Source organism: Larimichthys crocea, chromosome X (assembly GCF_000972845.2).
Source record: "Larimichthys crocea isolate SSNF chromosome X, L_crocea_2.0, whole genome shotgun sequence".
Lineage (NCBI taxonomy): Eukaryota > Metazoa > Chordata > Actinopteri > Sciaenidae > Larimichthys > Larimichthys crocea.
In genome coordinates this window covers 4197210-4222993 of record NC_040020.1, presented here as the reverse complement: position 1 = coordinate 4222993, position 25784 = coordinate 4197210, and the positions used below count along the sequence as shown (strand labels likewise).

General features: G+C 43.2%; 1 protein-coding gene across 6 annotated transcripts in view; it reads left to right on the top strand.

Moving 5' to 3' along the window:
* Nucleotides 1–25784, top strand: part of bnc2 (basonuclin zinc finger protein 2) — a 167549-nt gene that overhangs the window by 118810 nt on the left and 22955 nt on the right. For all 6 annotated transcript variants that reach the window (XM_027282809.1, XM_019255328.2, XM_027282807.1 and 3 more), the window contains 2 exons: nt 1772–1874; nt 3568–3803. In XM_027282809.1, coding sequence (XP_027138610.1) covers nt 1772–1874; nt 3568–3803 — 339 coding nt within the window. The remainder of the gene's footprint in view (nt 1–1771; nt 1875–3567; nt 3804–25784) is intronic.

Sequence of the window (25784 nt, the reverse complement as noted above, 5' to 3'; positions counted from 1 at the left end):
TGTGCACTTGGGTCAATACTGGTGGGTTGGCGTTTGTACATAAGGAGCAAAAACATTCTGATATTACTGATCGTGCATTGACTTCAGACGTGTCACGTAAAGGCGTTTGTATCTGAAAGTGCTGATTGACTGTTTCTGACGTTGTGAAATGTAGCATGTTGGACTCCAACCTACGACCCTTTGTGAGCGTGTGTGCGTGTCCGTGTCACATTATTGTCACACTGTTTGCCTTATAAGAATAACAGCGAGACAATATGAGATAACGTATTTAGTGCAGATTGTAAATTCATAAAGTTTCACGCTCTGATCGTTTGGGCTCCGGCGTGAGGACAAAGCGGTTTCTTTGTCGCCGTCACTCGCATGTATCTCTACAGATAGCATAGTCTGACACTCGCTGACTGACGAATTTAGGACTTTCCTGTCAAAATACTTCACACACTACACCCAATTTCCTGCCTCGAGCATTCCTCAAATTTTTTGCTCTGCATTTTTAGTGATTACAGGGATTTTTTTCGTTACAGTCTAAAGAATTAACACATAGGAAAGAACCTTTTAGTCATTCAGCACTGACTCAACACCATATGTGCCAAATGTAAAATACATTATCCTCATGTGGATTTGCTGTTTATTATGACAAGTCATTAACTCAGGTTTTTTGTGTTTTTTATTCTAATGCCAGCAGCCAACATACTTCGATTACATGCTAATGTTAAGGAAATACAATATTTGATTTAAGATAAGTATATGTTTTAAGAGTGAAATGGTTCCAAGATCTTTTTTTTTTTTTCTCCCTCCTGCACCAATCCTCTTACAGCTGCAGATTCCCTTTAGGCAGTTTAGGCCGCAGAAGTGTTACTATCTTTACTCACCAATTCATCTTGATAATGTAAAAAATGTCTGATAAACAAAGAGCTGCCAATGCTTATTAAGATTCATGTTTGTCATTCCTTTTTTTCTCCTTTCACTCCTTTTATTCTGTCTTCTTGTTTCTCCATGTCAGTGGGAAATTTACAGCTCCCAGCTGCTGCGCTCATTTGGATGATGAAGCTGTATTCATTTGTGTGGATTTCTGTGTATATCATACATTTTCTCGGTGCTGTACCGTCTCTTTATTGTTTGAAGGATGTGAAACATCTTATAGGATCAAATGACCTCCTGCAAAATGTGTCTGAATTTTTTTTTGTTAGAGTTTTTAACAGCCCTTTGTGAAGGCTTAAGCCTCGGCAGACGGCGCATTGTGCTGTACCGAGTTGCCCTCGTCAAGTCTGGACACTTAACCTCTCACTACTAAAAGCTTTCTGGGGTCAGACTAAGTGCAGCTACAGTGTTGAGTAATGGAGCCTCAGTCAAAACAAGTTACATTTCTGTTTTCAGGAAGGGAAGTTCTTTGTCGGTTCACATGAACTCTGGGAAATTACCATATATATATAAAAGCAGATTCACACGCTGAAATGAAATAGTAGTCGGGAAATTGGGGATTTGGTGAACGAGAGTTATTCTTTGTGGCAGTGGCTGCAACTGTTTTGTATTACACGTGTCACATTTTTAAGTAACAGTTTTACAGTAAAGTATTATGTTCAGTGTGGGATGATCTTTAGGGATTTGCTGTTCTGCAACTAAACCAGTAATAATTTGCCTCTGTGCGTCTTACTTGTATTTATAACTGCTGGTTTGATAACTGCTCTTTCTCAGCCTTTGCTTTGTTATCTCTCCTTTGTACTCAAGCTGTGATTGACATGGATTCGTCTCTTTCTGTCCTGTGTCCCTGCAGGCCATTCGCTGCACACTGGTGAACTGCACATGTGAGTGTTTCCAGCCAGGGAAGATTCACCTACGAACATGTGACCAGTGCAAACATGGCTGGGTAGCTCACGGTAAGTAAAGTCTTTGTTGGGGTGATGGGTGTATAGAAATATGGTGTAAATAAGTGTAAGAAAAGAGATCCGGACCTAAATATATGTTACAATTTTTTATTAACTTCAGACTGTAGCTTCTCTTTTTCTGTGGTGGTGAATGTGAAGAATCCATATTTTTACTCATTTTCTATATTAGAAGTAACTTTGATGTTTTTGTTTGCTCCTATATTTTTCTGTTGCTTTCAACGTCTTGTTTTTGCACCTTAGATCAAAAAGGCAGGGGGCAGGGGGGGGGTGAACACAACCACAAGACAGATAGCGGAGCAAGAGACCACACGTTATGAGTTTTTCACGCGGGTATTAAAAAGAAAAAGGGGGGAGGGAAGGCAAGAAAGTACAAAGAGAAGGAGGAGGGGGAAAAAAAGAAAAAAGAAAACACCTGTTTGGCTTGCGTCCGCACAAGAGTGGGCCACGGGCCCTTCAGCAGATCGCACAGGACCCCATTGACTATTTTTTAATCTCTCCCTCTGAACTGTCAGGCACCCATCTCTCCTCTCCCCCACTTTTCATTTAATGTCGGCATTGGCAGGGACTCTGACAAGTAGTTCTTCATTTTTTATTATGTTCGTGTCTGGCTGCGCTGTGTTGTCAGGCAAAGCCCTCGTCAGCGGGAAAAAAGCCGTCCCAGGATCAGAGAGAGACCCAACCAGGTGTCACCCAGACAGGCAGGGAAAGAGGGGGAGGGAGGGAGAGAGGTATGAGGTAAGGGAAGAGAGAGGGATTGAGACGGAGAAGAAGAAAGAGTGGAGTCGACCAGGTGTCGCACAGACAGCCAGAGAGGAGCGAGAGGTGACTGAGGTTGCGATAGGAGGGGAAACAACTAATCCACTTTGCAAACGTGGGACTTTCTTTCTGCCCAGGATTGGGCAACATACATCTAACACCTAGCCTCTTGCTGAACTTTCAGCCTTACTGACATTGCAGATGCTACTTGGTACTGAGAAAAAGTACTGAGTACTACTGAGTACTCAGTACTGAAAAAACTACCTGGGGGAAAAACAAGTAATCTACGCTCCTAAAAATACACTATTGGACATCAATCAAAGATAATACAGAAAAGGACGTGGTTCTAACAGTAACATGATTAGAGTTAGTGTATTGATAATGCAGATATTGACACAGCATTTCATTTTTTGTTGTTGTTATACTACTATTATCATGAAAAGCATGATAACCAATGTAATACGTTATTTGCCTCAGTCAACAGTCGATACATACACTTTTTTTCTTTTGATTGATTGCATCCCAAAACCCAGTTATGAAACCAAACCTACGTGCTTGACTTCACAAAAATCATTTGAGCACATACCCGATGAGCCACAAAGAGAAAGAATCAAGATTTGAGACAAAACAAGGTGGATGTAATGCAGGTCGGAGTCGAGATGGAGACAGAAGAGACAAATAAAAACAAGAGTTGCAAGAGCAGCGTAAATGTGAAAGAGCAAGAGATTAGATTAAATAGAAATAATGGCAGATAATTACATTAATGTCATTGCTTTTATCTGATTAATATGTTATTATCAGCTAGTGCTGACCGTGCAGTAGCCTCTGAATGTAGATTTGAGGATGAGAAACTTGATAGTCTTTAACCGGGCCTTTCTGTTTGCATGTGTGTGTGTGCTTTTTCTTTTCTCCTTCCCCTTCCACACAGCTCTGGACAAGCTGAGCACCCAGCACCTGTACCACCCGACCCAGGTGGAGATCGTTCAGTCCAATGTGGTGTTCGACATCAGCAGCCTGATGCTGTACGGCACCCAGGCGGTGCCTGTCAGGCTCAAGATCCTTCTTGACCGCCTCTTCTCCGTGCTGAAGCAGGAAGAGGTGCTGCACATCCTGCACGGCCTGGGCTGGACCCTCCGAGACTACGTCAGGGGCTACATACTGCAGGTCAGTGAGCAACACGCATGCTATAACACTAAAACACATGTAAAGCATCATATGGGTTTAGTGTAAATGTCAAGCCCAGGTATTAACCGTACTTACTCTGTGCTTACACACAAATGCATCCCGCACACGTGCTTTTATATCTGCCTGCAATCTTTGGTGATTTTTGAAAGTGACGATAATGTCCACAGTGATCACTACCATTACTTTCTCACTAAGTGTATCTACAAATTTCTCCGGCATTGCAATTATTTTGAAAGGTATTGATCAAAAGCAGAATAGTGACAATCTAGGCCACTTCAGTCCCATTGCCCATCCATTTCCTTCACATTTTCCCTGCTGTTACTTCTACTTCAGTCTGGCCCCTTTTCCTGCCCTGTCAACACTATGCCCCTCCGCTGGAAAAGGGAAAGGAATTAAAAAAAAAAAAAAAAAGTGGAGAAAAATGTCACGCCAGCAAACTATAAAACCACTGTAGTGTGTTTCCTCTCTCCATCCATCCTTCCCTCCACCACTCCCTCCCATATAATTGCAGTCAGACACATTTCTCAATCAAAGGTACGGAGGTTTTGGTGTTGAAACCCAAACCAAAGTGTTCCTGAATGAATTAGTTAAGAGCAAGTGAACATGTGCATGTGGTTAGCTCTGTGTGTGTGTGTGTGAGTGTGTGTATATATATATACGTATGTGTGTGTGTGTGTGTGCACATGTGCTTATCTGTATGGGTATATGGTTTAGTGTTCCAAGAGTGTAAGTGGAACAGCATGGTGAGGAGAGGGTGGTTTGTATGTGGAAACAGCTTCTGTGAGTAAAGCGCTCACAGATCCAGTCCCTTTCTCTTAAAGTCTTACAGAACAGACACACACACACACACACACACACACAAAATAAATATAGAGAACTACAGTTAAAAAGTAAACACTGTTTGCTGCTTTGGGGTCACAATTTAAATTAAACGTGTATTTTAGAGACGGAGTAAAAAATAATATAAACATAATATAAAATAAATATCTGAAAATCTGTGAAATTATAATATATCTCTTAAATCAGTGGACATTAACATATTTTGTTATAGTTTTACATTAGAAATATTTTCTATTAAAAGTATTATTTTTATTATAAAGGAATCTGTGAAAGTACATTGTTGATTAACTGATAAACGGTTTAGTCTATTAAATGTCAAATAAAGGGTAAAAAAAAAAAAAAAGTGAAGGGCGATATCTCAAAACATCTTTCTGTCTGACCAACTGTCCAAAACCCGCAAAATATTCATTTTAAAATAATATGGAACGGTGACAAGAAGGAAATCCGCGGAGGAGGATATTTGCCATTTTTTGCTGGATTAAGCAGCCAAAATCATCGATTATCAAAATTGTGGCTTTCGTTTTTTAAAAATAATTGATTCATCGACCAACTGTTCCAGCTCTGAAAGACGTTCTCATCATCTGAATATTTTTCCCCCTGAGGAACCGAAGTAAAACGCTCCAAATCTGCGGTGTGAGAAAGCCTTGTTTTGAGGACTGTGGTTCCCATAGTCGTAGTCTCTATGTTTATATCAGCTGGTTCTAATAGTCAGCTGGTGGGAGCACCGTTGCTCAACTGCTCAGCCTCATGTCACGCTACTGGCTAAATCCTCTAGATCTCCTCAGAAGGGCTTCAAAGGGGCCGCGGCCGCAGAGAAGCAGCCAGTCACTTAAGGACAGTAAGTAGTCATTGTACGGCCCTATTAGCCTGTAAGTAGCTATGAAATTCAATCATCTTCCCCGAGCCTCCGGGCAACGCTTTGTGTCAGGGGTGTGTTCCCCACCACTATGCCGCGCTAAATGAGAGATAAAATGAGGAGAACAGTATTGCAGATGATAGGTAATAAGTTGTCTTTTTGATATTGATGTCAGGGGACATTATTTGATGATAAATTACTTTACTGTGATCCTAGCAGTCAGGCGTTCAAAATGCTTGCTTGTACTGATTTAGAATTTGAATGAAAATGTGTTTAGGCCACAGGAGTAATCATGTTAATTTCTATTTTAATGAGCTACGCTATAAATCACTATAATTATCCAGCAAATAAATCCACTATTTCTGAATTATGATCTAATGAAACCGCTTTTTAACATACATTTCACATTTTCTTTGTGATGCACTTAAAGGCGTATGACTCTCTTTGTTTTTCTCCCCCTCTAATCATCTACCTCTGACGTTTTCTCCGCCAGGAAGTCACAATAACATTCAACACTGAAACAAAAAAGAATCAGTGTGTGTGTGTGTGTGTGTGTTTGCTGGGTGTCAGTGTGTATAGGTGTCAGTGATGCGCCAGAGAACTCAGGACACTGAGCTGACAGAGTATACCTGCAGCTCCTCTGATGCCTGACCACTGAATGTATGCAGCATGAAAACACACACTTACATTTCACCCTTCCCCTGAAAACACAGATGCAGTTTGGCACCTGCCCTCACCTACACATTCCTATTTTGCGACACTAATTTAAAAGAGGTAAACAGCTAGCAGAGTGAAAAACGAAGGCTGCAATCATTTACTACACCCCCGTCATGACGCCTTTCCTTTCTATTTGTGCTATCATTTCGTGAAGTGGATGCCAGTGTTTGTGGTACCCCCTGACCTTCCTCCGATCCGATTCGCGGCCTACTTCTTACCCTTTTGTTTGACTCCCTCCCGATGAACATATTTAGGATATCTCAGATGCTATTTTTTCATCAGGACCGAGCTCACGCCGACGTATACACTGATGTACAAGAATAGCCAGGAACGAGTCACTCGTGTTTGATTCATTCATGTTACAAGCATCAGTGTTGTCTCGTAAAAAACCCATTGACATTTCCATCTTAGTGCTGATCCATTATCATGATTATCAGTGTAATCCAAGAGAATAAACTCATATTTTCCACAGTGGAGTGATACAAAAATGTCACCGCGGCCTTTTTCAGTTCTAACTCTCAGGAGGAATTAATTCATGTCAACACCCCTAATAAGCTTTGCCCTCCTCCGTCCTCTCTGCCATTCACAGCACTAACAATATGAATACATCGCAGAGGTGTGACTAAATATGCGTACACTCTGCAATTTACCTTTGTAATAGGCTCCTTAAACTGAGGAAATTAATCGATATTATTAAAAGCTCAATGGCTTATCTAGTCGGAATTTTGATTTGTAAAGGAGAGGAATTATACATGACATCAATAACCATTAAAATGAACGATTGTCTTTCTCTCCCTCTCCTTTGATCCTTCTATAAACCATTTGTAGCCTGACCTTCAGTCCACACACCGCTCTCTCTCTCTCTCTTATAGCATTATTAACACACTCGCAGACCAGCAAATTCACACAGTCAGTTCTTACAGCATTACCATAAATGTATGCCTGCAGGTGTCTGCGTTAACGTGAGCGTAATGAGTCAAGATGTATTTAAGTTCCCAATAAACAAGTTCTTGCTGCCAGACAAACCGGAGGAGAATACCTCCCTGTCATCACGTTTTCACCAGTTTAAAAGTTATTTAACGATCTTTACAATGTCCCTTAAGACTAGGCTGGCTTCTGTTCTGTGAAATACTCCATAAGTAGATTATCCTGAAGACTCACACAGCCACTTTTAATTTGTCAAAAAAAATAAAAATGTGTTGTTTGGATCACTTTTCTCAGCTTCTCCTGCAGCTCAACGAATTTATCACAGATCTACTCGATCATGAAAACTAGTTTATTATATGTGTAACAATAATTGTTGTTAACAATATTTGACCTCAAAGGTGCTGTTTTTTTAGACTTTGAAAAAATGTGTGTTCATACTCTACTAGTTAAGCAGCTTCTTATGTAGAGTATGAACACACATTTTTGTAACAATTATGTTAAGCGTAGCAGGAAGTTTCAGTTGGATGTTGTTGACAGTAAAAAAATAAAGCATTTTGAGGCTTAAAACATTCGATTTTAACATTATCTGCACGTTTCAAAAGAGGCGTGTGAGTCCGAGGTCATTATTTGGCGACTATGTAATCTGAAAACATGGAAATCACCAAAATTAAAGCCGCGGCGTTTTCCAGCAGACTGTCACGACTAAGAGTTATGTGTGTATCTCTGTGTGTAATATTTTTTTTTCTACCTTTTACACTGCTTCATTTCTCTGCTATTTCTCCCTTATCCCCCCGACTTCAAGTTCAATCCAAGGCATTATGTGAACAACACAGACACATTTATTCCTTGCCAGAATTCCTTGCCCTTCACTTTGGCAGGACTTTTACCTTCTCCACTCCTCAGCCCCTTCATCCTTTTCTCCCTCGCTCCCTCCCTCTAACTCATCCCTCTCTCCTCTCCCATGGTTGTTTCCAGACAGACCCACAGCCAATGTGCACCAGATGCCCCCTCAACTCCACCCCATCCCCGCAGCCTGTCACTGCTCACTCCTCTGTTCGATACAGACAGATGGAATTGCTATCAGTACTGGTTTCTCTCTCCCTGTCTCAGCCTCTGTCTCCCACACTCCACGCTGTCTATTTTGTCTTCCTCTTTCTTATCCCTTACCAAGTGAAAAATAAGTAGAGAGAGAGAGAGAATGAGTGGAAAGAGAGAGAGAGAGACACGGCATTTGCAGCCAACATATGGGCCGAAGCCCAGGGTTTTCCTGAGCGACATTCTCAGTAATGTTCTGTCCTTGTAGAACATTGGGCTGCCTCCACTTTTATGAGATGTGGTTTTCCTGACTCCACACGGCTTCCAGGAGACCCAGATGGAACCGCTAACAACCCCCACCACCGCCACGCAACCACACACACACACACACACACACACTGTACACACACAAACAGTCTTAACCCTAATTGCACACACACTCGGAGGAATGCTTATTCAAACTATCAGACGCACACACACACACACACAGCCACAAAATCACACTCGTGTACCTCAGTGGCCCTCCAACAACAGGCTTTGTTTCAGTGGCAGATGCCTGAGCATGAGGGTGTGTTTAAAGTTATTAATGCAGTGAAAGAATGTCCGTAAATTTCTTGGTTATTTATCTACTTACTTTATTATTTCTCTAATGAGCATGAACGCTGGATGTAGTTTTTTTTTTGTTTTTTTTTGTTTTTCAAGTCTTGGAAGGCCGCAGGAGGGCTGTGCTCTTATTTTAAAAAAAACACAAAAAAAAACTTGTGACTGTAATGTTGTACATGTGTACTTACACATGTGGAATATGAGATGTAATTACATGGATTAGGGTGCAACAGCGTTCGTGTAAGACAGGAAACCATTTCCAGTTGCAGGTGGGTCCTGGGGCCTTAGTAAAGGTACCACTCGGCTTCTCTATAGTGGTTTAGAAAGGTATTTATTGAGTTAGAGTCACATTTCAAAATTTCTGTCTTTTTTTTTTTTTTTCTTTCTTTACTTTTCCTCCCCCTCACTGAACGCCGCCCCCCCCTCTCTCTCCGCTTTTCTGTCTCTCACTCTGTCAACTGTGAAGGGCACCATATCTCTTGATCCTCGCCTGAGAAACTTCCATTTTAGGTAGTCAGGCTCCGTGCAACAACATTTTTTGGACACAATCCCCTTCTCCAATCTCCTCCATACGGCACACTTGTAACCCCTATTTTCCTCCTGTCCTCCTCTCCTCCTCTCCACCCTCCATCACCTCCCAGTGCCTCCCCTTCTCTCAGAACCTGTTTTCTGTTATCACTACTTAATGCCTCACCCTGGGAGATGGACGGGGGAGAGAGCATTCTCCTAAGGTGGAAATTCTTACGTTCATATGGTTATGATTTGGTGGGGAGGTCAGGCTCGATTTTTGCTGGAAGGCTTACGGTTGGCTCTGTGCTGGCCGTGCTGAGCTCCAAGCACTTCAAAGACGGCCGGTGTACTGAATCAAGGTGATTCTCAACCCCCCCCAACACACACACACACAGACTGCACACACATACACACACTTGTCCTGCGTAGCGCTCTTAAGGGTGTCTTCTCCCTTCTTATTCTCAATCGCTCAGTTCTGAGTAAGCTAGAGATAAAAGGATGTGATTTCAGATTAGAGGATCAGTCAGAAGAGGGAGTGGAGCATTATCAGCAAGGCATTAAACCCTTACTATTTGATAACATAACCGTATTTACTTTAAAAAAATACAGCTTCATCAACATGAAATATCAAGATCCAGCATGCGTAAACTAATCGAAATATCACGTAATGTTTGCAGAAATCATATGCCTCTTCGCTGTCACTTTTCTCACAGCTTCCAAAGCTCACAGCCAGCTCCCTACACATGTCCTGCCCATGCCAAATCCTCAGTCCCTCACTTTTGAATCCTGAACCCGAGCCTCAAATGAATTCAAGCTGCAGAAGCAAGGTTACCAGCAGGTTACATTGTATGCAGGAATTTGGGAAGTAATTCCCCTTATATTGGATTTGGAAAGTAGTCTAAATTTTACCATAGATGCTACAAGGCCTCACAAGCTGCTGTTAAGTTTAAAACTGAGTAAAAAATAATAGTGATAAATAATGATATAAAACCGGTTTTGGTTATATATCCTTAAAACACCTTTGCACATGCTATCCAGTGGATATTGAGAAGAAAACAGCTCCCGAAGAGAGAAAGTGAAATTATTTTTATAGGGTTCATTTTTTCATTGCTCTAAATCTCCATGTTTTGAACTCTCAACTGAATGTTACTGATCTTTTTTTTTGTCAGATAGCTTTCAAGACACAACACAGAAGTGAACCCTTGTGTTTGTGTGTCATGCAGTCAAATATTTTAATTACAAAGTCCTTAGTTATTTCTTTAAAATCGCATTTTATGTCAGCCGCCTCTTTATATTTTATGTTCTGTCCATGTGAAGTCATTTTCACCCTCTCACAGCTCGACTCGTTTAATACTTCTACCGCCGCCTCCACTGTCACCTCTAGGTCATTTCTATGTCTCCAGCAGAGAATTAAGGATGTTTTCTCAGTGTGTGTACTCTGGTCTTAGCTTTTATGAACCACAGTACTGTGCTGTGTTGTGTGTTTTCTCTTTTTTATCTTTACATTGCTTTTTCAAAGCGAGACCATTGCTACAGCAACAACATTCGACACTGTGATGTGCTCTTCTCCTTCTGTCTCTTTTTTTTTTGTGGTTCAACCCTTTCCCATCTGCCTCATAAATGTTTAGCGTCACCTGGCTTTTTACTAACTGACACAGTACACAGGGTTAGCCAATATGATTTTTCCTATAGTTTTTTTTTTTAATTATTAAAAGGAGTTCCTTGCTGATTAAAAACATATTTTTTGATCCGAACATTATCACGTGCAGAGCGGGCCTGTCGTATCAGTTCATATAGCGAAGTCAAGGATCATCGATGCTGCATCACAGGACGTGATAAAGAGCCAATACACACGGCGATTTCTTCTCAAGAGACACTTAAGTAATTACACCACATTTGGAAATCCCTTTAATGCATCCATTACATGCATGGTGGCCACATGTATATTTCAAAATGTTATTTTAAGTTAGGATGAGTGACCCCGTATTTGGTCAAATTTAAAGATCATGAATATTCCATGCCATAGCATATGGGAGTAAGGGGTGTGTGTATGTGTGTATGTGTGTATGTCTGTGTGTGTGTGTGTGTAGGAGGGGCTCTAATAAAATCAGATTGGGGAGTTAGCATGCAGTGCAGGGCAAACATGGGAAGTGAAAATGATATGTTTAACATACATGGTCAGGTCTAGTGGCTCCCATGGGATCCCAGTAGGGGTTTGATCAAACTACACTCCGTTAGGCTACACACACACACACACACACACACACACACACACACACACAGTATATGAGCGACACCTTCTTACCCATTTCCCTCTCAAATCCCCATGATAAGACTGACTTCAAAGCCTCGCAGCCAATCCTACAGCTTTAACTTGAGATGCTGGTTTGATTCACCGGCTGCATCTCTTCCCATGGCCCCCACTACACCCCAACACACACACACACACACACACACACACACACACACACACCCTCACTCATGTTCAATCTATATCTGAGAAAAGCAGCTGTCTCTGTCCAGATCATGGTGTCTCCAAATCTAAGCGAAGAAAAGGAGCCACCAGTGCTTTTCTTCTCCCCCTCTAAGTTCCACTGGCATGTCATGATTAAAATAAAAAGGAATATTCTGCCTGTATTAATGGGGTGCCCTCTTTTTCCTCATCCCCTTCTGAACACCCTGTTCCTTCCTTCTCCACGCCTGCTCCATGTGATATGCATTACACTGATCAGTGTAATGGGATCTCTGGTTCTCTCGCCGCGCATTTGACTTTCTCTTTTTACCCAGTGTCCATGCCCCCGGGAGAATTCCCTCAACAGGTCCTCGCTGCCGCCCTGGTGTGGCTGAAGCTCCCCCATGAGACGCTCTCATAGTCAGCTGCGCGCCCTAATTGAAACTGGAAATGTGCCAAGCTGCTTATCAGGAATTTTTATTTACCTCTGCCAGACTCTGCCCTCTTTACTTTTCAAAGAGGGCCATGTTATAATTGCCTCCTCAAACAGAATCCCTTCTCTTTCTGTCAGCATCCCTCGCTCCATATATCCTTTTTCATAAGTTATAATATCCTGTCTCGCCTGCGCTGGAAGGAGGAAATGGCTTCTGAATTCTGAAGTGGCTTTTCAGGGGGCTACGGGGGGTTTGTTGTTGCAGAGGGAAATTGAATTTTACTTCAAGGTCAGCGACACTAATGACGACGTGGGAAGGTGTTGATCTCGTGTAGCTCTGGTTTGTCTAGCAGCGCCCGACTGTATCGATCGGCACGGGAGATTCTAGTCCTGCATTGATTGTCACACTGAATTGTTTGGGAGTGCGGTGGAAATCACTACTGTGGTATAAATGGTGATTTGGGACTGGAGTCACTCTCAGGGGTCTGTACGTATAGAAAAAAAGAGTGTTTCAAACAAAAAGAACACTGACAAAGCGAGGGGGGAAAAAATCTAGTAGCTACAGTATATAAATGTCCAGAACTGCTTCCCACATTATGACTGGTGCTTAATATAGCAGTTGAAAGCACACATACACTCTAAATACCACTTGAGGATTGTGCGCACACACTCACGCATACGATACCTTCCCAGGCACAAAAAGAAAACACATCCACCCAAACACACACACACACACATACACACAAGTAAGAATTTTAACCAATCACTTTCATGATTCACTGCTGCTTGTATGCAAGATGGTTAGTTATGGGTAGGTGCCCTGCGGTGTGAGTGAATGTGTGTCACTTCCCCCACAAATGGAAACATTTAGACTCTGAAGTGTGTCCTGAGGTGAGAGCTGTAGAAGCTCTCACTCATAAAGTAGCGGGGAGGCAGCCTGTGGAGGAAATGAGCTAGGCAGACTGGTGGAGGGAGAGGAGCGTGACAAACACTGAAGGACCTCACACACACACACACACACACACACACACACACGCTCGTGAACCACACACTGGTGACTGGCTGTGGTTGTGCTTTGCACACCGTGTCTATCACCATCTCGTTTTTCACCAGCGGCTCCAGCTGTGTTTGACTTCCTGTGTTTCTACGTGATATTGTGGTGTCATTGGCAAAAAAAAAAAAAAAAAGCACACGGCCGGTACTGTGCCTCCATGTTGTGCGGTGGTGGTCGAAAGGTTCACTGACCCCACTGTGAACCAACAACCGGTGCCGAGACACCTGTGGAAGTTCACCGCAGAATACAAAATAATGTGGGATTGGTTTTGCTGAAACATAATGGAGCTTCTCAGTTTAGACTTAAGTGATTCGTTATTTTTAAAATTCCACTTTTTTTCTAAACAGGTCAACACTCTACCAGCTCACTGGCTTCTTGTAAAAGCCCCATCTCTTATGCTTCTTCTCAGTTTTTCCCTCGCTCTCTCCTCTTTCGTTATCCCCTCTCTCTCTCCGACGTGTTGTGCATGAGTGCCTTTATTAAGCAGGATGACCTGTCATGCAGGTGTAAGGAGAAGGTGATGACTTACCCCCGCCCCCTTCACACATCCTCTCTCTCTCGCTCTCTCTTCCTCTGCCTGTGGTCTAAAGAAAGACGCAGTCTCTCCTCTACCAATTGGTCTGGGTTCACTTCACCTCAGACAGGAGGAGAGGGGAGGTGGACAGAGGGGTTGAGGAGAGAAAGGGAGGGGAGGGTGAAGTGAAGCCTCAGCCTTCTCAGAGAAGGACCGAAGAAAAACTTCAAAGTCAGATGAAATCCGTCGTAGGTCAGTTTTTTTAAATGGTGATTAGTATTAGCATGCATTCCAAGCTTGGAGACATTTTTTTTGTTTGTTTGTTTGTTTGTTTTTATCTCCGGCCATGCCAATAAACAATCAGTGCATTAAGTGGCGAGCAAATGGAATCAATTCATCCAGTTTTGCTCAGATGAGTGCAGAAAACGAGGCGTGAAGCAGCCGCTCTCTGTGTTTGGAGTGGCTAATTAGGAGCCCATTACAGGGCATCTCAGCATGGTGCTACCCTGATTGTTTATTAGAATTTCACTAAGGTGAAGGAAGGGGAGAGAGGGAGAGAAAGAAAAGGGGACTAATAGTAGTAATAAATGGATAATAAATGGATACCTAACAGAGACACACACACACACACATGCAGCCGTGGTGAATGCCAGCCCCTGGGCCTCCTACAAAAAGGGCTCTTGTAAAAGTGGGGAAAAAAAAAGAAAAATCTCTACCAGCACCGTGCATATGCTTGGCTCCGTCCTCTTAAAGACTGTCTTATTAAATGGGTAAGTGGCTGAGTGCTGGGACCACCAAGTGCGCCATGCTGTCACTGGCACACTGCTCTCTGTGGGCTGAGTGCTGCAGGCGTAGACAGGATATGATATAGGGTCACCAGAAATGATGGTTTCACACTGTATGATACATCAGTTCCCAGCACTCGCGGCCTTCGAGTGGCATTTCTAAGACTTCTCTGCTGTTGGATTTTGCTGTAGAAGATGCGGAGCAAAGTTAGAGCCTCCCACAACTCTACCTCGAAAGCGCATGTGTGTGTGTGTGTGTGTGTTTCTGTGTGTGTTGGAAGGCAAAGGCAGTAATCAACAAAGACAACAGGGCCTTCTGAGGAGGGAAGATCAATAGACTGCTACAGGTGACTGACCTCAGTGAGCACAGACACATACATGGAGGATAACTACACACAAAGACACACATTCAGGCGTGGGCACATGCAACAGTAAGTACTTGTGGCATGCTCTCCTCCTGTGTTGTCTCCAGCTAACCTCTGGTTTACACTGCATATGTGTGAGTGTGTAAGTGTACGCTCACACACCACCAAGTACTACTCTCTCATCTTCAGGATCTAAGGCTCAGTGCCAGCTGGTGCTCTGGTGCCAGGCAGTGCCTTATCACCTCCCCGGCACACACATGCACGCACACACACACACACACACACACACACACACGCATACTTGCATTCTTACTCACATGTGCACTTTAAACAACCTTGTTGCAATAGTTTGTGCACAGGCACTCACACACACGTCGTACATGATGATCTACCCTCCACATAAACAAAGATAAGAGCAGAACGGTCAGCGCAAGGCCCCAAGAGGTACAAAGCTATTACTGGGAGACCACAGTCGCGTGGCTGTGTGTGTGTGTGCGGGGTCACATTTGTGTTTATGCAGCGCTAGTTGCAGAGCAGAACTTTTGGAACAGCAGCTCGGAGTGTGTCGCCACCGTTTGCCAGCATTGCAGCACTAACCGCCGCTAACGACCTAACGGGAGACTGCAACTGGTAGCGTGAGGTGCTAAACTCCTCTCTGACTTCCTGTCAAAGTCTTTGCCACCAGCCGTCACTGTGTAAAAAGACTCGAAAGTGATCTGGCAATATAATCGCTGAACAATGTGCCAAAGGGATCTGACAATTTGACAATGACTTTGTCAGCTGTCGTGTCTCACATTAAGGATTGAATCACACATTCGTCAGGCAGCGCGGCCTGCTTAGGCATGAGGTGTGCTGTCTCCATCTTGATCCCTGACAAAAATCCAGCCCCACTGAGGTGACACGGTACAAAGCGTTTTCCCACTTTGCCAAGCTGACAAACCTAATTACTGTGGTAACATTCTTGGGATCATTCCTAGATCAAGTCTCCTTAGTACTGTGGAGCTGCACACCCAGTGTCCCTCAGGAAAGAAATTCCATTGATTTCCCAGATCTGAACACAGAACATGTCTCAAAGCTTTGTGATTACGCGCTGAAATTCCCACCGTTTTACCTTCAGAGTTATAGCAATTATAGGGTAAAAAAAATATATGTTTTGCCCGTTGAGTGAGGTGAAATCTCATTACCCATTTGGAAGCTTTAAAAACCTCTAGGGCAGCGGTACAAAGTGTTGTAAAAGTTTGCCAGTGGTGACATCTATGACTCAACTTGCCATTTATTAATGTATAAGAGGTTTTTACAGGTCCGTATGCTACACAAAATCAACCCCTTTTCAACACAGTCTGATTTGAAAGCTAAAAATAGACGGTTTCAGGCACTTTTCTCTGGCAGGGTGACAGAAGCTCGCCTTTGTGTAGCAGTGGAATGAATTCCTCCGCATTATGACCACATCAGTTCCTTCAGCTCTTTGAAATAAACGAAGGACAGAGTCTGTTGTTATCAGAGCGTAGGCCCAGCCACCTTCTCCCTTTATGGGCATGTTTCGCTAATCTTGCTACTGGCCTCTTGCTTTTTTAAGTCGAAACAGGTGTTGCACTTATAACGCAATGTTGCATTAGTGCGAGCACCTCAGCTCATACTCCTCCAAGGTCCGTGTTTTCTTTACGGATTCCTTTCTTGGCTACAAGACCCACACCTTGTTCCTAATATGAGTTAGTGACTTGAGGACGAGAGTCATTAAAGCTATTTTGATACGGGTGTTAATTTTAAGACGGACTTGCTAGGGGTCAGATATACTTGTTAGAAGTCCCGTCGATGCTTCAGAAAGCATAGAAGGAATCATGGTGCTGGCACTAAACCAGTCCAGATAAAAGTCACGTCCATTGTGAGTCACAACTCATCATTTCTGTTTTTGCCATCCGCTGTATGCGTGTTAGCAGGTAGGTGAGTTTTATTGTCCGCCTTAAAATAAAAAGCGATATAAAGTAAAAATCAATCTGGCACAAGACCCAGCAAGGTTTCTGCTTTAGTCCCCTCAGCCACCCTCCTCTCCGCCTTTTTCTTCCATTTTCATGTCTAAGGATAGAGAGATTAAAGGGAGGCCATGTCTCAGCCCTGAAGAACTGCCATCACTCACAGATGAGCAGTGCCAAGCTCCTCTCTCTCTCCTGCTCTCTTTCCCTGTCTCTCTATCCGTTGGATACACAACATCCCCTGGTGCTCTTTGGCCCTTCTCTTCATCCTCAACCCACTCACACACACATCACACCCATGATTTACTGTCATACACTCCTGTGTGTGTGTGTGTGTGTCTGTATGCACGCGTGTGTGCACACATGTGCTCTGTCTGCATGGCAGCGGCCACATCAAATACACTAAAGCAGCACTCCTTTGAGACATTACCCCATCCATTCTCATTCCCCCATAGTGATTCCAATACAGAAAAAAGTCAACATTTCAAAACCTGAAAAAATTAATAAATAAAAGTAAAGGCAGACTACATCTGGCACAATGTCTGTACTTAAGGTTTCCAAGTATGTGTCTGGGGAGGAGATCTGGTGGGACGGAGCCCGAGTCGGCTTGGAAGCAGTAGAAACGGATGTCACACTGGAAATTTATACGGTGCGGTTCAGGGAGCAACGGCTGTAAATTGACAAGTGATGCTTGTGAGCAGCGTTACCCGTCTGTTTCCCTTTCTCTCATCTTCTATCTTTTTCCGCTCATCTTTTCTTCTCTTAGCGTAGCTGTTACTTCTTACATCTGTGCTCGCCCCCGAGCGTTATTGTTAACGGGTGAGAGGTACAAAAACAAGCCAGAAGACTAAAAAGGGGAAAAGGTAGCTGTGCGCTGAGAGGTGGGAGAAAATTACTTGTGTTCGCTTCGTAACATGAAATAGTGACAGACAAAATATGTACTACATCTGAAGCCAATATCTTTAATCTTTAAGCAATGTTTTGCTTGGATGAACGTGACCCTTAAGTCCTGTTTTGGCAGTGGTGAGATGAAGTGAAGGGTAACTGTAACACAACTCGAACAATATAAATACAGCATCAACAGACAAACCTGAAAAAAATCTTTCTTTTTTTTTTAAATCGTATGTTCTCTCACCGACATTAACTATAATCACTGTCTTCTCTTCCTGGAAAAATGTTTAATATAGCCTCGTCTATTAGCCACAGTATTCAGGCTGAGCATGAGTGTGTGCACATCTGTGAACCCATGTGCACACCGGGTACACGTGTGTGTATCTGTGCTATATAGTTTGATCGGGTTACTCTACTGTATAAATGTCTCTAATGGCAGCACTCTTTTTTTAATAATGCAAGATCCTCTTACCACTGTCCCACCTCCCCATCACATCACGTTTGGAGTGACAGCCACATGAGCCACCATTCCCAGGGAGCCTTTGCCAAGATCATGGCACTGAGAGAGATGCACACAAAGGAGGAAGACAGTTGGCTCGGTGCAGCAATTTAGCAATTGAAGACATTTGTGATCTCTAGAAGATCAGTTGTGGTGGAATGATTCACCAAATCTAGCATCTGACTTGCAATTTTGAGGTTAAAATCTATCTTAACAGAGAATGACACGACTGTTATCATCAGTCTTCCTTTATAATCTGGTAATATGTGATGTAATTATGTAAAAAAATTGTTTTCTGGGGGATTCTGGTGGATCTGGCGCACCATAAAACTGCAACATCCCCACCTTTGTTGGATCTTCTCTCCCCCCATGTTTTCTTGTCTTTACTATCCCAATACACAGATACAAAGAAAGCAATGAGTAAACAGGAATATAACGACATAAAACAGAACAAATTGAGCTGTCCTCTGAACAGCACACAGTATTCTAGTGTTATGGCGGTCCATGTGGTGAGCATATGTTGCAGAAGTTTGTGGAGGACCGCAGCAACTGTAGTCGGCCAATGATGCCACAATCTGACAAAGAAATTGTAGCCCCGGTGGATATTTTCAATAATTGAAAATCATTTTAGTTTTTCCGATATATCACATCAAAAATCATCACCCTCTAAAGTGAACCCCTCTGAGAGAAGAGATTTGTCTCGCTGATACCGACCTCGCTAGCACGAGTCGACGCTCACGCTGCCTGGGCAATGTTCAGCAATGACATCTGGTAGACTGTGTTCTTCTCCCACCAGCACTGCCGCACGCCAATTGAGAACCGACAGATGCCAAGACCACTGTGGCAGCTCTGTCTTGCTCCCCTTTCTCATTCTCTCTCTCTCTCTTTTTGCTCCCAGTGTACCAATTCTCTCTGATATGGGAAACATGCTGTCACATCTGGGCCTTACCTTACAGAGAGAGAAAGAGAGACATGAAGGGAGAGAAAATACATGACAAAGATGGGTAGAAGGATCATCAGGGCGCAAAGACAGGAACTCTCACACAGCTGCTCACACACACACACACATGTGATATGTCACAGGCCCGAACATCAATGTGTGTGCCGCGAGGATGATGCCCTTCAGGGTGACAGCGTGATAAGAAGGTTATATTATACTGTAGCACCAGTGCAGACTGGTGCGCGTTACTTGCCGCACCCCTACCTCGCCTCTTCCGCCCCCCCCCTCTCATTAACCTCGACTCTGATTGCCCCCAGGACTCCCTTGTGCTAATTAGAGGAGGGGTGGTAGTGGGGTGGGAATATGTCTACGAAGCATGCACCCCTGTACAAACACACACACACACAATTTTGCGCAGCTGACAGAAAGGCTTCTGCCACTGTAGATGTGAGAATGAAAGGCTTGTCTGCCATTGTTTCATCTACATTCTGAAAGTGTTGGCAACCGCAGGGTTAACCCCAGCAGGTGATGGTTAGCAGCACTGTTGACTCCTTTTTTTAACGCAGACAACCTTCATCTCCGCCGTCTCGATTTAGCCGCGCTAAATCAAGAAGTGAGCATTTTGTTTCAACATGACACAATTAGGGCTGAACAGGATGTGAAACTGTGAATTGATTATTTATTTTTGTTCTCTCCCCTTGTCACTCACGTATTATAATGATATTATGATTTGTTAACAATCCTTAATGAGAAATTCAAATGGAAATATGATACAATAACATACTATAATACAATTAATGTGATTCCTTCATATTTTAATGAGGATTGACCTTTTGTGGTGAGATGCTTAGGGGGGATGCAGATTAACTCGTTGCCAAGTTGAAGCGCTTCACAAACACACACACACGCAGAGTCTCACACAATGACTGTTCCCAGCTCCATGGCGAATTAAAGCCTATTTACAGAAAGGCTGCGCGACCTCTTCCAGTGCAGACGTTTCAAATAGCACTTTGACGTCTTCATTCAGGAGGCTTTTGTGTTTTGCCGTGCGGTTTGTATAGAGAATAAAGAAAGGCCGCATTTTCTTTTCTTCTTTTTCTTTTTTTTTTTTTTTGGGTTAAACATGCTGTTAGTGACAAGCACGAGCAGACACAAACATGTTGTCGGAGTTGTACAGCAAATAGCCATTTGTACCTGGACTGGACCCGTGGAGAACTGAGGAAGAAAGAACGAAGGAGAGGGACGAAGAGAGAGGCAGGGGGGTGGGGGGATACAGATATATAGAGGTGGGGGGGGAAGATGGAGAGTAAAAAGGAGAGTATTTAAGAGCACTTCAGTGCCAGCGTAGATGTAGTCACTTCTCCCAGTGGACAAAACCAGGCCCCCTCTGCACCATGGCATGATTTTTCACTTTAGCAAGCACCACTCAGTACTCCTTTCGGTCCCCCTCTCCTTACTCCTTTTCCCTCAGTCACTGCATGCTTCAATGATTCCATCATTCCCTTTCATTCACTCTGACTATAAGGGGTACAAGTGCGCGAACACACACACACACACAATTTGACCCATTTGCCCCCCTGCCAAGGGTAGTAAATAATTCCATTGTGAGGGCCATTAGCGAGTATCTCAAGGGTTAAGAGGGGAAATACAGAGGCTGTCAGATGGGCGATTAGACAATAAGAAGATGAAATGTCTACTATTGTTCGTTGCTTATTGTTTCACAGAGCTCACATTAGACCTGTGGCTAATTCATATGCTTAATGTCCTTTTATTTACCCTGCTTTTCTCTCAAGAGGCTACGTACTGTAGAGATGAAGACATTTACACACATATGCACAGACATATACACACATTATTTGTATTGCTACCTCTCTCACATGTGGCAGCAGGTTACTCTGCCAAAGTCTAATGATCAACAGACCCGGCTCCCATCGCTGTTTAGGATTCAACATCCCTTCAGACTTAAGGAAATGTAAGATGCAATTATGCAAAGTATAGAGAGGGCAGAGCCAAAACTCTTCGCCTGTCCTCCTGCATTCCAACAGCAAAACCAAACTGTTTGTGTTAATGTACCGGCCTGTGTGTGTGTGTGTGTGTTTCTGTATGAGTAGGGCCTAAAGCAATGCAGCTTGCCATCTCACTCAAGGACTGTACCTTACATGGCTATACCAGCGTCTTGCCAGTGACATAGCCTTTTAAGAATTAGTGTCACCAAGCCAGAAAACTTACTAAGGGAACTGACTCTAAACACTGCAATGCATCCTAATTGTGTGTGTAGACGTGTGTCAGTGCATGATGTTATATGTGCGGTGTGTCTGTGTATCGCCACATACCCTGAAGTCAGTCCTGTACGCATGAACCTGTGGACACACTAACGGGTCCTCTGAGCCTTTAGTTCAGCCACTGTCAGAGGGATCCTTGTATTTTTCCACAGGCATGTCAGAGGATTACACAGTCCCTCTGCTGTTTCACTGACCCCCCCACACCCCCTTTACAGTGTACACACACACACACACACACACACACACACACACACACACACACACAAACACACACACACACACACACACACATCAAAGCAGCTCAGCGTAGTGCCCAGCACTGAGCTAGGGGCACACTGGCCTACTCACTCAGCAGGCCACTGGCACACACTCCACATCTGCCTGCAGGGATTGCCAATGGCAATCATGGCCTCTGTGTGTGCGCATGTGTGTGTGTGTGCGTGCGTGTGTGTGTTTGTTTATTAGAAAATAACAACAAATGTTCTTTGTTGGGTGTGTGTATGTCTGAAAAAAGTGTTTACAACTACTTGATATGACACTTTTGTAGTAGAGCTGGTAAGAAAAAAAAAAAAAGCTTATAAATTCCAAACTGCTTTCACTTCATCTGAAATATCCCAGATCTCCACGTTTTTTTTTTTAAGTCAGCACTTGGGGAAAAAACATCAGTTTCAATCATATATCAGCTTGATTCCAAGACCAGGGTCTAACAATTTTATTGAACGTTTAGGAAAAACAGAACTACACAAAACACTGGTACTTTAGTCCACTTCATTTTCATATTTTTCTTTCTTTCAGAAAGCAATGTAGGCAGGATAATGAATGGGATGTGACCACTTGCCAGCATCATGTGTTTTCGATACCAGTTTGCCCAGACATAGAAGTAAAAGGAACTAAATCAACTTGAAATCAGACAATCAGGTACATGTAAATGGGTATTGGGTAGCAATGAACAGGAGTTATAACACAGCATGAATTATTAAAGCACCTAGGTACATTGGCCGAGGGGAAGATATGGTGCGTGTGAATTACCCCTGATCAATATATAGAGTTTAGTGGTAACATGGTTCCTAATTACGTCCCCGTTTGACCACGAGCTCACCTCTTCTCCCACCTTTTTGTTTTCTTCTCCTTCCAAGCTCTGCTCCCATCCCACTCCTCCTCTGTCAGGCGCTTTGGCCTACACACAGGGCAACTATACAAGCACAATACAAATCAATGGGTTCGCACATTAACACAGACACACAGCAGACAAGGTAAGGGCTTCAAGACCTCTAAACTCTAGCCCTGCAGGTTGATCAATAGTCAGAAAAATAGCATTAACAGCCCATCGCACTCTTTCCATCTCTTTCGTTCTTCACTAATCATTCTTTCAATGTTATCTCTCTCGGCCCTTCCCCTTTTCTCCTGCGGCAGAGAGGAAAGTTTATTTCCCAGAGCTCCTTAGGAATCCCAGAAGCCTGTCCATGCCCCCATCTCACCTCCAAGCCACAGCCAGACACCGTGTTAGAAGCTATTACTATCGTTAGCCCCCCCCCCCTCCATCCCAACAAGACTCAGACAGAATCTGGACATTAGCTAATCCATACTTATTGCATCTGGGTTCCTCTCACAGCCTTGTAATTCATATGGAGAGACATATTAGCGCGACATATTAGGCTGGCAACAGGTCTACGAGGTGAGATGCTACGCTGACACTAAATTGACTTAGCTGGAGTCTCGCGGGACGTTGTAGGGCACTGCTGCTCACTGACAACTAGGGCCCGGTCCGCCTGTATTGAGTTTCTGTGATGGCTGTTTAGCTTGTAGTGCTACACAGTGCAGGGAGGGAGGGGAGGGGGATGGAAGGTGCTCTGGCTCATTGCGTTTACTGACAGGAACCCTGCAGACCACAAGGCTATAGGGATCAATAGGCATTGCACTGCACAGCACTGTCAGACCAAGCCAGACCCAAACACAGGAAGATTGCATTACACATGGGCTTAGATCAGGACAAGCCTAGAGTGTTATCAGCACAGCAGAAAAACATTCAATTTGTACTCAGATTCAGGAAAGCATTTCATTTTCTAATGGATGCCTCCATACACACACTGTTTAAGATTCGTGCAAACACAACCACCCGATGTGTCCCAACATCTGACACACACAGACGCACGCACGTAGGTTATGTTTTTGTCTGGTGATCCTGAGCCTCCAGGTGGCCCTGCAGCCCATCTCTGAACAAACAGAACAGAGGTTTGCTCCACTTCCCCCATGTCACCGAGGCCAAGTCCAGACATTGTGCGGCCCACCGGGCTGCTGACACGGCCACCCAGCCTTGTCAGGGATTTGCCGCTGGGTCAAAGAGTTGACATTTATTAAAGGAAGTTGCATGGAGAGTTACAGGGAGTTGACAGTCCTCTTGTCACGTCGCGCTCCAGAATCTAGAGAACCTGTGCAGTGCACACCCTTCTGTTTCCAACAATAAAAGAAACAATGAAGCTGTTAAGTGCAGTATGACCCTCCCTGGGCCCACTACAATGAGAATGACAGCTTTCATATCCCTGCCTAGTGCCACTGGACTTACAGTTCTCTGCTGTGAATTACAACTTAAGATCCATTTGAAGGAGTGATCTCTTGTAGGTATAAAATACAGATGTTTGATTAGGAACAAATATTCAGATCTTAAAAAATAATAACAATCACATGGGAAAATCTTAAAATGACTCTTAGTGGGGAGTATGAACGGTTCTAAATGAATATTTGCAGGCCGCATGAGGGAATGCAAAGTTTAGTGGACCGTGAGGAACAATGAAAATCTAAAAAAGAGAAGTCGAATGAAATGGATTGAGTGTGTTGAGGACCAGATGTGCCGTGGATGGATCAAACATCTGCTGGCTCTGCAAGGCCTCAACGGTCTTGAATGACCCCCATCATCCAACCTTTCTCACCATGCGTACCGATAAACCTTTTGTTCTTTACTATCTGTCCTCTCATACAGATCAAGAGTTGTTTTTGAAACAATGTTTGAAAAATGACTGATTTCATTCTAAGCATTCAATATTAAAGTTATTCATCTGAGTTATTATACGGCATATGGTTGCAAACATGAACAGGAATACAAAAAAAGAAACTTTTACCGAGCAGAATCTCTCTTTTTTTTTCTGTTATTGTTCTCGATCCTGTGTGTTTTGATGGTCTAGAGCTTTTCTTGGTGTATAAGTTACAGTACAAAGAGGCAGCACCAGATGGTAATGGTGTTTATTTTTGCAGTAAGTAATCACCATTCTGGAACTTATGACAGTAGACAGGCCCAGGGACCTGGAACCATGCCCCGAGAGACCTGAGCACCACTTCCTGTTGTACCCACAAGATCGCAGACACAAGCGTACACACTTATCGCACACACACGTGCACATGCATGCACACATAAACACGAACATCCTCTGGGCTGCTGGCGATGTGAGCCCCTGGGCCACAGGGATAGATGTGTTCTGGCACATAGGTTTGAGTAGTGTAAATTACTCTGCAGCCACACTGGCACCCTCCGCCTCCAAGATGAATGAGCCAACTTACATGCCAGGCAACAATTCCAGTGAGGCCGGAGTTTAAAAACACGGATACTGCACTGTTTGTAATTTGGGACCATTTTAACGACTCAGTGTATTATTTCACTTTGATAAAACAACAATATCCTTAACACACACACACACACACACACACCATTGCACACGTCTTTGATGAATGGCTCAGCCTTAAGGTGTCACTTACAATATTGTTATTAGTGTGTAATCAATGCTAAGAAACAATTAAAGCCCATAAACACAAGTTTAAAATGTCTAATTCATGGCTCTAATTATTTAAGCACAGCTACAGCTAATAAATCTTACCTGGATTTCAGCCCTTAATATCAAAATATACACACATAAATATATTTTTTTAATTTTAAAGGAGTTGCCGTTTCTGTTTTGTAAGGCTTATATTGTTGAGAAACACTAAAATAATACTGGATAAGCACTTTCTTATCCTGTGTGGATTTTTTTGTTTAATACAGTTTTAAAATTAGAAATTAAAAGTGCTAAAACTAATGAAGTAATTTGGTAGCTTGTTGTTTTTATAATGCACTTGTACCTCGATTACATGATCTACAGTATATCTTTGTACCTAAGACTTTATATCTTTATGAGGGGTCAGAAATGCGAGCATGTATGTTATAACATACAAGTTACAGAGCATGTAACAGAGTAATAAAATCTGATTTAAACCCCAAGATGTTGAATCTGCATGCTAGGGAACCAAGCCAACCATACC